Source organism: Alternaria ventricosa (genome assembly GCF_023758065.1).
Source record: "Alternaria ventricosa strain BMP 2768 chromosome Unknown scaffold_19, whole genome shotgun sequence".
Taxonomy (NCBI): Eukaryota; Fungi; Ascomycota; class Dothideomycetes; order Pleosporales; family Pleosporaceae; genus Alternaria; species Alternaria ventricosa.
Window position 1 is genome coordinate 244,875 of NW_026055699.1, and position 13,467 is coordinate 258,341.

Consider the following 13,467-nt stretch of genomic DNA (forward strand, 5'->3'; position numbering starts at 1 on the left):
TTGCATCATGTTTCTTGGGAGTTCAATTGATACTGAATATACCCATATCCACACGTAACCCCATGACCACCACATTACTTTTTCTTTCCTCTATTCACTCTTGACCTCAGCCTTTCCCTTGTAGAAAGCAACATATCCCTTGATCTTGTTCATGCTTTCCAACGGTTCAGGGTAGTACCACGCTGCATCTTTCACTTCCGTCTTGTTGGCTGTGACGGTGTAGTAGCTTGCATCCCCCTTGTAGGGGCAGTGCGTCTTGGTAGAAGTGGGGCTGAAGTGGTTGCTCTTGATGGTGTCGGGTGGGAACTGTAATCGTTAAGAGGGTTCAGTCAGAAACAGGAGAGGATGAGTATACGTAGATGTTTCCGTCGACGACTTCGTAGGAGTCGGTCTCGGCTACTAGGATGCCGTTTACGGTTGCGGTCGCGTGAGGCATGGTTTGTGTAGACTTGAAAGATGGGATTGCAGGAATGGTATTAGATCTACGGGTAGTTCTTGAGTACTGGAAAGTTTAAAGAGATGAGTATCGTTGTACCGTTGTGTAGTTGATCACTAGGTGAGGGGGACGTCTATCGATAAGCAAGTGAGCGGGGTGAATGCATGTCATCATCATTCCAAGATTGTCTCTTGTAGATTGAGCTTACTGTTTCGCGATCGAGAATCACGTTCTTTCGGTCCCAAGCCACATATTGACAAGGTGTTTTGTTACAAAATGTAGTGACGGTTTGATGTCGTTGCATGCTTAGAAGAGCGCTCCTGGTGAGCGAGGCTGGTAGAAACGATTAGCGAAACCGATTAGAGTATGCAGCTAAGTGCATACTATGTGTATGTGTAACGAAGCACTAGAATCTCGGAATGAATCTAGGGAAGCATCATGCTGGCCGAGGAGCTTCTGCCAAGTATACAAGCAGCCTAGGTAACACTCCACATTTCGTGAGGCAGGAACAGACATCCATATCTAGCATTGCAATGCGAAATGCTGAGACACGAATTTAGATATCTCTCGTTTCACATCCTGCCAGATCCTATTTGAGTCATCCATAGGGTGCACGGGTGGCGCGTGTTGTTTCGGGCGATGTAGGATGATGACTATCTACCACGACCATGGGCAGGCGGGTCCGCAAAACCAGGAATTCCGTCGGTCTACGGGTCCAGTATGCAGGACGGTGAGGCTCTTGGACCTGCGGCTCGGCTAAAAGGCACTTGAAGCCACCATGTGTGCGTCCGCGGTACCGGATGCGGGTGCTCACTGCAAAAGTGCATGTACATGGCTGGCCACCGGAGTCGGTGCCGAGCCGAGGGACGGCGAGGCCACGACTTGTTGAGCTGAGCAATGGGGGCGAAAGGAATTGGGGATGCAATGAGGCATTTTGTAGTCTATGTGATGATGTGTATGACTGGACGTGGAGGTGCAGGTTTGGGTGCAGCCACAGTCGCATCAGCACAATCCCAACGAAAGCGTGGGAGTAGCGGGTGATCGGCCTCGAGAACTAATGGTAGCTGTCCTGGCGCTCGAAATAATTCGCGTGTGGGCGTGGGCAGGGCAGGGCGGGCTTTAATTGGAACAAGGCTTATCTTTCGGCGCAGAAGCAAAGACCCCTGCGAGGCGTAGTGCTTGGAAGCGTGTTCGTCATCGCTAAGAAAAAGTTGACTCCCGCGCACCGACGAGACATCCTCACCCTCCCTTCGCTCGCCTCCCTACCACCCGCACCCAGCCATTGACTCCGTGAAGCTCTCCCGCAGCTTCCACCATTGCAATGGCACCCACCATGAGGCCGCTCGCCGCTGCCAACGTGCTCTCGCAGGTTCAGCTGGCTGGACGCAGGACCTTCACCACCCAGCGCCCGTCGCTTATCGCCAACAGAGCGCGATGGACGCCCCGGCCCACGCAGTACCAGATTGCCCTCCGCCAGTCTGTCCGCCAGCAGTCGAGCAGCGCGCCCAAGCCCAAGGCCAAGCGGTTCCGCCTCCTGCGCTGGACCTGGCGCCTCACGTACCTCTCCGCCATCGCCGGCCTGGGATACGTCGGATACGGCATCTACGAGACTCGCAACCCCGCCGACCAGCCGCCGCCTGACCCAAGCAAGAAGACGCTCGTCGTCCTCGGTGAGTAGCGACGAATGACTGAGCACGCATAGGATGCATCTGACACGCGACAGGTACCGGCTGGGGCTCCGTCTCCCTGCTGAAGAAGCTCGACACGGAAAACTACAATGTCATCGTCGTCTCCCCGCGCAACTACTTCCTCTTCACCCCGCTTCTGCCCTCATGCACTGTCGGCACCATCGAGCACCGCTCCATCATGGAGCCCATCCGCAACTTCTTGCGCCACAAGAAGGCCCAGGTCAAATACTACGAAGCCGAGGCCACCAAGATCGACTACGAGAAGAAGGTCGTCTACATCAGCGACGACTCCGACATCAAGGGCGACGTCTCCCAGACCGAGGTGCCCTTTGACATGCTCGTCGTTGGTGTTGGTGCTGAGAACGCCACTTTCGGTGCGTCATCCGCCCATTCTCACCCGAACTCAGCTAACATGGAACAGGTATCCCCGGTGTTAAGGAAAACGGTCTCTTCCTGAAGGAGGTCGGCGACGCTCAGCGCATCCGAAACCGCATCATGGACTGCTGCGAGACTGCCACCTTCAAGGACCAGTCTGACGAGGAGAAGAAGCGTCTGCTACACATGGTCGTTGTCGGAGGTGGCCCTACCGGTGTCGAGTTTGCCGGTGAACTCCAGGACTTCTTCCACTCCGATCTGAAGAAGTGGCTTCCCGAGATCCAGGATAACTTCCATGTCACCCTCGTCGAGGCCCTCCCCAACGTCCTTCCCATGTTCTCCAAGCAGCTCATCGACTACACCGAGAAGACCTTCAAGGAGGAGACCATCACCATCCGCACAAAGACCATGGTCAAGAACGTCACACCCAAGTTCATCGAGGCTGAGTCGACTGGCCCCGACGGCAAGAAGCAGCTCGAGAAGATCCCCTACGGTCTCCTCGTCTGGGCCACCGGTAACGCTCTCCGACCCATCGTCAAGGACCTCATCAACCAGATCCCCGCACAGAAGGACTCCCGCCGTGGTCTCGCCGTAAACGAGTACCTGGTCGTCAAGGGTACTGAGAACGTCTGGGCCGTCGGTGACTGCGCTGTTGCCAACTACGCTCCCACTGCTCAGGTCGCTGCTCAGGAGGGCGCTTTCCTCGCCCGCATGTTCAACAACATGGCCAAGACCTCTGAGATTGAGGGTGAGCTTGCTGAGCTCTCCGTCGCCCAGGAGAAGGCACCCGGCAAGGAGGCCCGTGACAAGGTCTTCGGCGAGATCAAGGCTCTGCAGCAGAGGCTGAGGAGGATCAAATCCATCGGTCCCTTCGAGTACTCTCACCAGGGTTCGCTCGCATACATTGGTTCCGAGAAGGCCGTTGCCGACATCTCGTGGTTCTCCGGCAACATCGCTTCCGGCGGTACCATTACCTACATCTTCTGGCGCTCCGCCTACCTCAGCATGTGCTTCAGCACCCGCAACAGGATATTGGTCATGCTCGACTGGGCCAAGGCCAAGTGCTTCGGTCGCGATGTATCGCGTGTCTAAACGCCTTTTCCTCCAAATGGCGTTACTCCCTCCCCATCCTTTTCTAGAGATTCCCTAAAAGTTCGACTTCCTGAAGGGCAAGCGCTAATTACGGCGTTGCCTATGTACACCACACACACACACACACACACCTCCCGGCTTCTTCTGTACGATTACTCGTCACGTTTTGTATAAGGGTGTGATACCTCGCAGCAGTAGGGCGGCTCTTCGGGTTTTCGGTCTGGTCACATGTTCTTGTCACTAGTCGAGCTCGGCGTTTTGGTGCTTTTTTCCCCTTTTTGCCAGAGTCAGAGGCGGGTTAGACTTGGTTGCTTTCTTTGGACACTCGTAGATAGATAGGAACCTTTATGAAACAGCGGAAGATCAACTGCGTATTACTACATTATCATAATTGTCTTCTCTGTGTGTCTGAATACTGGCTCTATGGCAGCTCTGTGATTGTTATGCAAGTCGCTATTGAAGTAGGGTAATGTCATGGACGAGGGTAAGAAGAAATATCATTTCGTAAGCTAATATGTATAGGCTATAGGCCATGGTCCCAAAACGCCAGTCGTAGATGCAAAATGCCACGCATCCATGAGTATAATCAGCCCGTCATTTCTACAAGCATCGTAAATGCAACGCTTCTGACTACCTAGGACTACCCACAGCGCCATAGCTCCTCGGACTCGCATGTCTACTCGTCCCCAGAAGCGCCCTCGCCTCATCCAACGCGCTACCCCTGCCCTTGATCGGAATACTCTTGCTCGAGCTACTTCCCGCTGTACTCGCCGGACTCGTATCCCTCGGAGAATCCATGGGCGTATTCGCACGGCTCACATTCGGCGTAGCAGCTACACTGACAGCCGGAGCCCAGCCCCTCATCCACCCGCTCACACGGCGCCAATGCATACTCCTGCGCACCAGCTTACCGTGGTCGTCGACGGTGATGATGACTTCGTCGTCGCGGGGCGTTGGCGATCGGCCTCGTGGTGTGGCGTCGCCGAAATGCCAGAATTGTAGACCGACTGCTGCGTCCATGAGGAGTACGCCTGCTGCGCCGAAGAAGAAAGGGGCGGCGCGTAGGATCCAGTTCTCTCTCACGCTGCCTTGGGGGTCGACCCAGCCGGAGCCTTCGCCTGGCGCATAGTCGTACCATGCGCAGGGGTTTGTAAGGAGCGAAGTCGAATAGAAGAGATTACCGAAGAAGGCGGCCGCAAAGAGGGTGGGAGACAAACCAGCTGTCGATTTGCGCACCTGGTTCATGTAGAGTTGGGGGAGGCGCGATCCGAGGTACAAGAACGTGCTCATCCATGAGAAGACTTTGCCAGCGGTTTCCGAGGCACTGGACGAGCTGGTCCCGGTAGTTGTGTATGCGGAAAGGCTGCGAGCACGGGCGAGGCCTGGCGCGAATGGACTTATCGGCGTAGCGGTAGTAGGGTTGGCGAGTACGGCGATCATGAGGGTTATGTATAGGACCGTCTTGGGCGAGGGCATAGGTGAGCTCGAGGCTGCTATCCGCACCTTGGGGTTGGGTGATGCGCCTGACGGAGATGTGCTTTGCCATGATTCCTTCGTAGGCATGGGCGAGCGCGCAAAGTTGGGTATCCTAAAGGTTTCCTTCGCGTTCGAGCGCGGTACGTCTTTGGCCGCGCTATCCTGTTTAACGTTCTTCGTGTCACTTGAATCTTGCGGTGACTTTGGCGGGCTAGACGCGTTGTTCGTACCGCCTATGCTCATCCCATCTAGAACCTGGTGCATGGCAGAGCCTCCGCCACCTGAACCGCTGCCAGCTGAGCTGCTCCATCGGCCCCAGATCGGCCTCAGTGGTCTTCCATGGTGCAACAGCTCGTACCATACCCACTGACCACACAAGCAGCAGTCAACGAAGACGTAGTAGCCTGCGATTATGACTTGCCATGACGCCTGCCCGGTGAACAGGCAGCCCAACAGGTTCGTCACATCACCTAGGAGCCATTCCGTCAAGAAGAACGCGCTCAGTCCAGATGTTGACTTCAGCTTATGGTTCTTGTATATTTGTGGTAGCTGTGCGAACAGCCATGATATGATGCTGCACGTGCCGAGCAATGTCGAGACGAGCGCGAGGTTCGTAGGTACGCAGGTGTGAAATGCCGCCGATAGATGATAGAGGAACTCGTTCGCGGGTTCGCAGGTCGGTGGTAACGTGGGTTTGGCTATGTGTAGGGGGGATAGGTATGGAGGCATGGTGCCATAGGTCGATTTCGAGGGTTCGATGGGAAGGAACGACGCAGCTTTCTAAACTGTGACTGCCGTAGAGAGTCAACCGGAACTCCAACGCGCGTGGTCCCGGATGCTTCTTGCTTCTTCCTCACGTCTCAGTAGCGCAGGCTGGGTGGTCAGGCGCTGGTTCGGGCTCTTGGTACAGCCACAGAGGCGTGGATGCAACCTCGTATACGACGCACGCGTAACGTCGGTATCAGAATTGAAGTACAGGCCAAGCGACCGTTCTTCAAGAGATATGTATAAGTTGTCGCGTGAGAGTCGCTGTCCAAAGCTCGGCGCTGTGACGTCGTTGAACCGGTCAGTTGCTGATAGGACTCGGCGTGCAGAAATGGAGGTTATGACAGCCACGAGAAGCGCGGGCTGCAGGCAATGGAAGAGGAAGAGTAGAAGAAAAGACACGAGACGTCAGAGCAGTGTGACAGAAGACATACAGCAGCTCACGGCCGTCAACAGTCATCCACCCCAGCCAACCGCAGGCTCCCAAAAGGAAGCATCTCCACATGCTAGAGGATCCCCCGGCGGGCTCGCATGACCGATGCTAGGCCAAGCGGTATCCGTTGCGGCTAGGCCTGCCATGACGGGAGCAGTGTGACTTGGGCGGGTGGGATGCTATGAGTGATTGATAAGAGTTGCTTATCTCGAGGGCAAGGGCGCGCACGCGCATCATGCTAGCGCACATGTCTCCGAGCTGCTTGCCGCCGCTCGCGGGCCTTGGCGGCGACCATCAGGCTGGCACGTCAGGCGGAGGGGACACCGGCTGGACCTCGCAGCATCAATCTGCCATCGCCAGATCTACGCACATCACAGATCGATCAACTTCAATATGGGGTCGGCCTATAGCGCGCAAGCTGTAATGACGATGCATGCCTATCTGCCCCTCCTCTCCGCCATCGGATGGGTCCGTCGCTTCGGCCTTCAAGCCTCAACTAATACACCGCACTAAGATCTGCCTCGAAACGTAACAGAAACCCACCATGAGTGAGGCTGGACTTGAGGCATCGTCGTGTCTCGAGCTTTTGGAACCCGTATGTCGAGAACAACGAACCAGACTGGAGTGTTACCGAGACCACAAAGTGATACGAAGTTTAATTATCATTATAGGAAGTAATCAACGTGCACATCACTGAGATGTCCGCATCAAGGTAAGTATCGCGACCTGCGACCCCCAATATCTAAACCACGTCACCGCCATTCTCAACCCTGGCGTACCTTCCCTCCTTCTGCGCCTTCCACCTTGGACTGCGATCCGTCAGCACGACTCAGCATGCGACGGCCGAGTGCACCTACTAGAAGAAGTTCCTAAAGGCCACAATACCCGCTGTCATGGCCGCGTATCCACCTAGCAGCCTCGACCAGTTGCCCTCCTGTCCAACGGTCAACGCAACGAGGTCGTATACCAAGCAGCCGCCGAAGATCCAGTCGCTCATGCTTGCCGCCGCGGCGAAACCAACACCGGTAGCCACCTGCACCAGTGAACTGGGCTCTACACCTACAAAGTAGGCTGCAGATGTGTTGTGAAGGAGATCCAGTACACCGATACCCGCAAACGTTTTCGAGACAATGTGGGTGAGAAGGTTGGGTGTTGAGCGTGTGTCGAGCGGCTCAAGCGCCGTCGCAATGTAACCGACTTGCGCCAGTGTGTTGATGATGACGAAGATGTTCGATGTCTCCAGGTTGTTCGAGTTCCAGAAGAACATCCAAGCTGTCGTATACGTTAGTCTTTATTCTGTGGTATGGTATGGTGCTTCGATGACACGACTTACTTCCAATGCAAAAGTTGCCCAGACTGTAAACCCAAGCAAACTTGTTCATCATCGCACACTCTTGCGCATTACCATCCTGCTTCCACAGCTTCCATAACCATACCAGCTGGAAGATTTGTTGAGGGAAGAAGAATGCGCCAATGAAGTATGGGTATGGGCTGAAAGCGGCAAGATTCCGGTTGTGGATATCCATCATGTTGGGCGACGAGAAGATACCATATTGTTGCAGAGCAAAGTCGTAGATGAAGGATGCCGGCGCAAGGTAGCGCACCGTCGATTGTGTGTTGCCCATTGTGGAGGCTGTGATGGGGTTCGAGGTAGTAGTGGGAATGCACGTAGGGTCACGTGTATGAACGTGATGCAGAAAGATGGGATTGTAGATGTAGGATGAGATTCAGCAAGAAGTCGTGGTATGCCATTGTCTTTGTACGATCGCGCGTCGCGTCTGTCGTCAATCGAAGACGTCATCCCATAATACGCGATCTCAGGGTCCAGCTCCCGATGCAGCACGAACATCATCGCCATCATCGTGATGTCGGTACACGCCGGAACGTTTCGCACCGACTGCTAGCAAACCAACAACTGCAGCCGCTTGGACATTTCGTATTGTCTCGGCTTCGGAGTTCCTCTGTCAGAATCTCCGACAATCCTTGTGTTGTAAATACAAAATCTTCATTCTCTTGCTCAGCTAGTGTTTACCCATTCTAACCCATTTCGTTCGCTCAAAAGCCGCAGATAGTTTCCCCTACACGCCTTTTTCCACGGCTTGTTATGCGTCGCGTACACGCGTTGCAGCTTTGGTGTTTTAGCTCTCCAATCGCCCTGGAAAAAGTCGTCTAGCAACGGTATCAATTGCTTCGGGCTCCAGAACTCGAGAAGATCATCATGGACAAAGCACAGCTCCTCCAAGCTCGATGGCATGACTTCCTCGATTCGGGGCCAAAGGGAAGCCTCACCGCCTAGTATCACGGCAGGCGAGACGTGGAGGGAGGAGAGAACGGGATAGTCCCGAAAATCGTATTTCCCATAGACGTTCACGGGCCTTGGCGAATGCGTTCGACAGAAGAATCGAAAATGCACCAAGGTGCTCTTAACACTGTTTAGGGCGGCGCTGAGCGATGCGCAATCCACGGTGATGAACGCCTCATCCCAAGCCCAGTATTCGTAATCCAACTCCCTCAGAGCTGGTGTGCAAGACAACAGTTTCGCGAGTGTGTTTGGTTTCACGGAAGACTCGCCAAGTCTCAATGTCGTCAACGTTGAGCAGACAGGTAGAGATGTTGCTTTCAGGAAACCTGCCTGGGCAATCTCCTCCATTAAGCTCATTTCAATCTTCTGGATGTTTGGACACCAAAAGAAGGCCCAATATCCCCTCCAATCCAAATGTGGGTGTAGATACTTGATCCGACTCCAACTATACCACCGATGATCCTCCTTAACATAAACGCTATACCCACGGCCGAGATGAATGTTTCGAAGCTTGCGACAACCGAGAGCTTGTGACTCCGCACCACCAGAGCGCAGCTTCCACAAGAGTTCAGGGATGTACACTACGTCGCTGCCGATGTGAAACCCTAGGTCGAGTGAGACAAGATTGGGACACACCCACACGAGCAACGCTATGGTAGCATCCAAATCGTACATCAGGATAGCTTCATACCAAGAACGACCGCTGACTGCAAAAGCATCTCCGCGTCCTTTATGGTGCCACTCCAGCCCTGCATTCCGTACGGCGTCCAGGACCAGTCGCTCGTTCGCGTTTGTCCAAATCGGGGCAGCCTTCGGTTTCCGCTTCTCCAAAGGCTCCTGTCTGCGTGGATCACGAAACCAATCGTTCCAACAACCCCCAAGCCCGGTAGTCTGCAGTCTGAGACTAGTGATCGATTGCGCGTAGGCGGGTTTCGCCAGGATTGTTTGCAGGAGAATGTTGGGCCGGAAAGCTCGGCGTTGCCACGGATGGTAATCATGAATACTCAGCGGGCGAGTTGCATGACCGGCCTGCCATTGCATGCTGATGTTGCTGTATAGATGCGCTATGGTCTTTGCGTGCAGGGCTTTGCAGGTACGAGACAGGTTCAACACGTCTTGGGACGGAGGAAGATAGCTGAGTACGATTTCGAGAAGCTCCTGTGGAAGCTCGAACAGCGGAGATGCGCAATTCGGAAACGACATGTTGAGTTGTTGGTAGTGCTGGATAGTTCTGAACCAGGACCAGACCGCAGTCTGAGTCAAAGGTACACTCTGTTGTTTCTGAGACGAAATGGCGGTATGAGGAAGCTGCGCCCCATGAGCTCGGAGTTAAGCTTCGAGGTATCCACTTTAACGCCGGGGTTCGCGACTTCCAACCTCCCCAGTCTCAAATTTCTATGTCTCTTTCACGACAACATCGCATCAACAGCGGATGCAAGTGCAACTCATACATCACCAGGGAGGCTGTTAGATCACAATCACGTTGTCAATCTCAATTGTAAAGTGCTTCGAATCCCTCACTATATGCCCAGCAATACAAGTCGACCTTGCAATCCGACCCAGTGTGCTGCAACCCATCACCGACGCTATCACATTCATCAGGACCAACGATGAGGCCTGGCGAGCTCCAATGAGTTTACGCGTGATCGCGGACACCGACGTGAGCCCATGTAGCTGCTAAAAGGCATGTTAGCAATTTGTACAACATGTGTCTGGGGGTATGTTTACCTCAAACCTGGTTCTGCTGTTCCCGTCTCTTCGGTGCGGCGGCCTTGTTCTTCTTAGGTCGGCTCGTCAGGTCTCCACGCCAGAATGCAGGGCGGGCCTTCTTGCTCTCGACCTTCTCAGTTGATGCGACCTCGGATTGCGAAAGAGTACGCTTGTGGCCTCTCGGCTCGTCGTCGGTGGGAGCAGGATCAGCTTCAGGCGCGACGATGGTCTCATCCGATGGCTCGTCGGCGGAGGAAGCAGTCTCGGACGCAGACGTGACAATGGCTTCATCCAAGGGCTCGTCGTCGGGGAAAGTAGTTTCGGCTGCAGGAGTAACGGGAACTTCATCGCTAGACTCGACCTCGCCCCCAAGACGCTCGACCTGGCACTCAAGACTGAAGTTTTTGTGCTTGAGTTTGGCAACCTCTGCCTCGAGAGCCTGGACCTTAGCCTGAGCTTCGATACAGGGGCCGTACCAGTCGTCGTTTGAGGGGTCATTATTGGTCTTGTTGTAGTTGAGCGGCATTTCTGTGGCGTCGGAGTCGTCAGGGGCGAGCTCGACGAGTGCCTTCGTCTGCTCGTACGCATACTCGAGGTCATCGTAGTTTCGTTCGAGCTCCTCATTACGAACTTCCAGATCCGCAAACGCCAATACAAGCTCCTCATGCACATCGGGGTCTACATAGCGGCTGGCCCGTGTAGCAGGAGCGTTGAAGGTGCCTGTATGAGAAGACATCGTGAAACCGGCTGCAGAGGTAGAAGTACGAAGTCAGTACATATGTCTCACTTGCACTTCGTACAGTCAGGACTTACTCGTGACAGGGAAGTCGTGACGGGGAGGCGGCGGGGTGTGCGGACCTGATCGGCGTGTCGCAATTGCGTACGGGTACTCAGAAATGAAGATGAGGATGGTGGAGAGAGAGGAGAGTCGGTCCAAATTGTGCGACTTTGAGGAAGTGAGAACGCGTTATAGTCAGTGCGTATTTTCGCGATAATTTGCGACGTCACTCAGGTACACCAAACGGCCTTATCAGCGAGTGATACGACGAGGTGGAAAGGAGAGGCCAATCAAACGCTCAAATACACCGACACCTGACCGTACGCTTTGCTGCCTACACCTCCAGGGCTCTATTGGCGCTACCGACACCGAAAAAGGCAGTATCTCTACACGCGCCGCTCGACAAATGATCCATTTCTATTTGCTCAGCAACGATAAGCTCGATTTTGACTTGAGTGAGTCGTCACATATCCAGCAGCCGCCGTCCGTGTCTTTCACTGACGTATCCGTAACGGGCTAGATCTGCCGAGGAGCACACAAACTCTACAACTCTGCCCTTCATACTCTGTCACTACTACCGCCATCGCTATTTGTCTTCGCACCTGAGGCTACATACTGCTCCACAAGCGCGACACGTCGTCTTCTGCGCAGTCCACGATGTCTTCTGACGAGCCTGACAACACCCATACCGACAGCGATGACGGTACAGATACCACAGCCCTTCCATCCTTCGGTCCGCCCACAGCCGACGAGATCCTCGATCAGCTCGATGTACAACTCTCCGCAAAAGACAAGGACCATCTCGTCTTCGTTGCCGACGCCGCCAGAATCGAACAAGACTACCAAGCTGCGCTCGCGATCAACGCCGACCCCTCCATCCTCCGTCATCATGAGGAACTTAAGGAAGCGCATCGGGTCCTTCACGAGCAATTCCTGAGAGAGTGGGCTGAGCTTTTGCAACAAGGTGTCGACATGCGTAGAGAGGCGAAAGCTCGTGTGGAGGAGGAGAAGGAGGCTTTAAAGAAGGAGTTGATGGCAAGAAAAGAAACAATAAAGAAGATGGAGGAGAAGAGAGCGAGACTCAGGGAGAAGGCGAGAGTTAAGGAGGAGAAGGCAAGAGCCAAGGAGGAATGGAAGAAAGCATCGCACGAGAAGATGGCGATGATTGAGGCGCAGACAGCGAGGGTGATAAAAGAGACGAAGAAGAGACGCGCAGTGCTCATAAGGGAGAATGCTGTCGAGAGGGTTAAGGTGGAGGCCCAGAAGATCGAGTGCGAGGTTCTAAAAGCTAGGAACGCTGAGATCAAGGCGGAAACAAGGATGTACAAGAATGAGCTCTTGGAAATCTACTTGTACAGGTGGATTGCAGACCTTGACTAGGCAATTCGCTTGTCTGAACGTTGCCTAGTAGGGAAAGAGTTGGCGATGAACGCTTCTTCACAAGATATTGTAGGCATACGTATAGAAAGGACTGAGGACCGAAAATATCATCTAATGATATCTCGTCCAACTCAACCAACAGGGAAATGAATCAAAGTGAGATAAGACAGTATCAACCTATGAGGCCGTCATCGGCCGATGCATGTTCGGTGTGTTGTGACGTCTGCTTCCAGTGCCCTGGTGTAGTAAAGTAAGACGTCGAGACTTGCCAGGTGCGGGTGGAGAAGACATGGGAAGGCTTCCAAGATTGCTTGAAGTTTGAGGCTAGCGTTGGCGTGGCGCTAATGCATCAATTATCCGTTGGTTTTTGCGGCGCCCAGATTCTCTGCACTTTAACCATCTTGAACAACATGGAGCTACAACCGGGAACTGAGGAACGCGCTCGGCAGCGAATTTCGGCAGCCTGTGATGCATGTCGTACGAGGAAAGTTAAAGTGCGCTAATGTGGTCCAATGCAGCTCGTATCCTGACGGCACACAGTGCGTTGCACCAATCGGCGAATCCAAATGCTCTGTCTGTACTGAGCTCAACATCGAGTGTACGAGCATGCGACCACGGAAAAAGAGAGGCCCAAAAAACCGATATATCCAATCATTACGTGCGCGGCTGGATCGTAACGACACTTTGGCAACACCGAGCGCACCGAGCGCACCTGAGCAAGCCCGCCTGGATCTCATAGCACCATATGCGGTCATCCACCAGGTCATGACTGACTGGTTCGAATGGATCCATCCGGTGGCACCGCTTCTTCATCATGACCTATTCATGCAAAGATTATCCGACGACAACGGCTCGACACCATTCTTCTTACTGGTACTGTCGATATGTGCTGCCACCGTGGCCAGCGTTCGTAGACGGCGCCATCTGTACGGCAGTATGTCAGTAGAAGCGTGCCTGGAACTCGCCGAGGGTTTCGGGATCTGGAGCTCGACCAACAAGATCACACTAGAAAGAGCACTAGCATTGTACAAC

At 54.0% G+C, this 13,467-nt stretch overlaps 6 protein-coding genes across 6 annotated transcripts; 2 read left to right on the forward strand and 4 right to left on the reverse strand.

Moving 5' to 3' along the window:
• Nucleotides 1–90: 90 nt before the first annotated feature.
• Nucleotides 91–436, reverse strand: J4E93_009012 (uncharacterized protein; the record flags this gene model as incomplete). Its single annotated transcript, XM_049346906.1, has 2 exons — nt 91–306; nt 356–436. The coding sequence occupies 2 exons, from the start codon at nt 434–436 to the stop codon at nt 91–93; spliced, it is 297 nt and encodes a 98-aa protein (XP_049195861.1).
• A 1,321-nt stretch (nt 437–1,757) lies between these two features.
• On the forward strand, nt 1,758–3,591 carry NDH2 (External alternative NADH-ubiquinone oxidoreductase mitochondrial; the record flags this gene model as incomplete). The annotated part of the gene is made up of 3 exons (XM_049346907.1): nt 1,758–2,106; nt 2,160–2,498; nt 2,546–3,591. The coding sequence occupies 3 exons, from the start codon at nt 1,758–1,760 to the stop codon at nt 3,589–3,591; spliced, it is 1,734 nt and encodes a 577-aa protein (XP_049195862.1).
• A 630-nt stretch (nt 3,592–4,221) lies between these two features.
• Nucleotides 4,222–5,796, reverse strand: J4E93_009014 (uncharacterized protein; the record flags this gene model as incomplete). The annotated part of the gene is made up of 1 exon (XM_049346908.1): nt 4,222–5,796. One exon carries the CDS (start codon nt 5,794–5,796, stop codon nt 4,222–4,224), a length of 1,575 nt encoding a protein of 524 aa, XP_049195863.1.
• Nucleotides 5,797–7,007: 1,211 nt separating this feature from the next.
• On the reverse strand, nt 7,008–7,890 carry J4E93_009015 (uncharacterized protein; the record flags this gene model as incomplete). The annotated part of the gene is made up of 3 exons (XM_049346909.1): nt 7,008–7,074; nt 7,123–7,537; nt 7,599–7,890. The coding sequence occupies 3 exons, from the start codon at nt 7,888–7,890 to the stop codon at nt 7,008–7,010; spliced, it is 774 nt and encodes a 257-aa protein (XP_049195864.1).
• Nucleotides 7,891–10,296: 2,406 nt separating this feature from the next.
• Nucleotides 10,297–11,013, reverse strand: J4E93_009016 (uncharacterized protein; the record flags this gene model as incomplete). Its single annotated transcript, XM_049346910.1, has 1 exon — nt 10,297–11,013. The coding sequence occupies one exon, from the start codon at nt 11,011–11,013 to the stop codon at nt 10,297–10,299; it is 717 nt and encodes a 238-aa protein (XP_049195865.1).
• Nucleotides 11,014–11,712: 699 nt separating this feature from the next.
• On the forward strand, nt 11,713–12,435 carry J4E93_009017 (uncharacterized protein; the record flags this gene model as incomplete). The annotated part of the gene is made up of 1 exon (XM_049346911.1): nt 11,713–12,435. The coding sequence occupies one exon, from the start codon at nt 11,713–11,715 to the stop codon at nt 12,433–12,435; it is 723 nt and encodes a 240-aa protein (XP_049195866.1).
• Between the last annotated feature and the right edge of the window lie 1,032 nt (nt 12,436–13,467).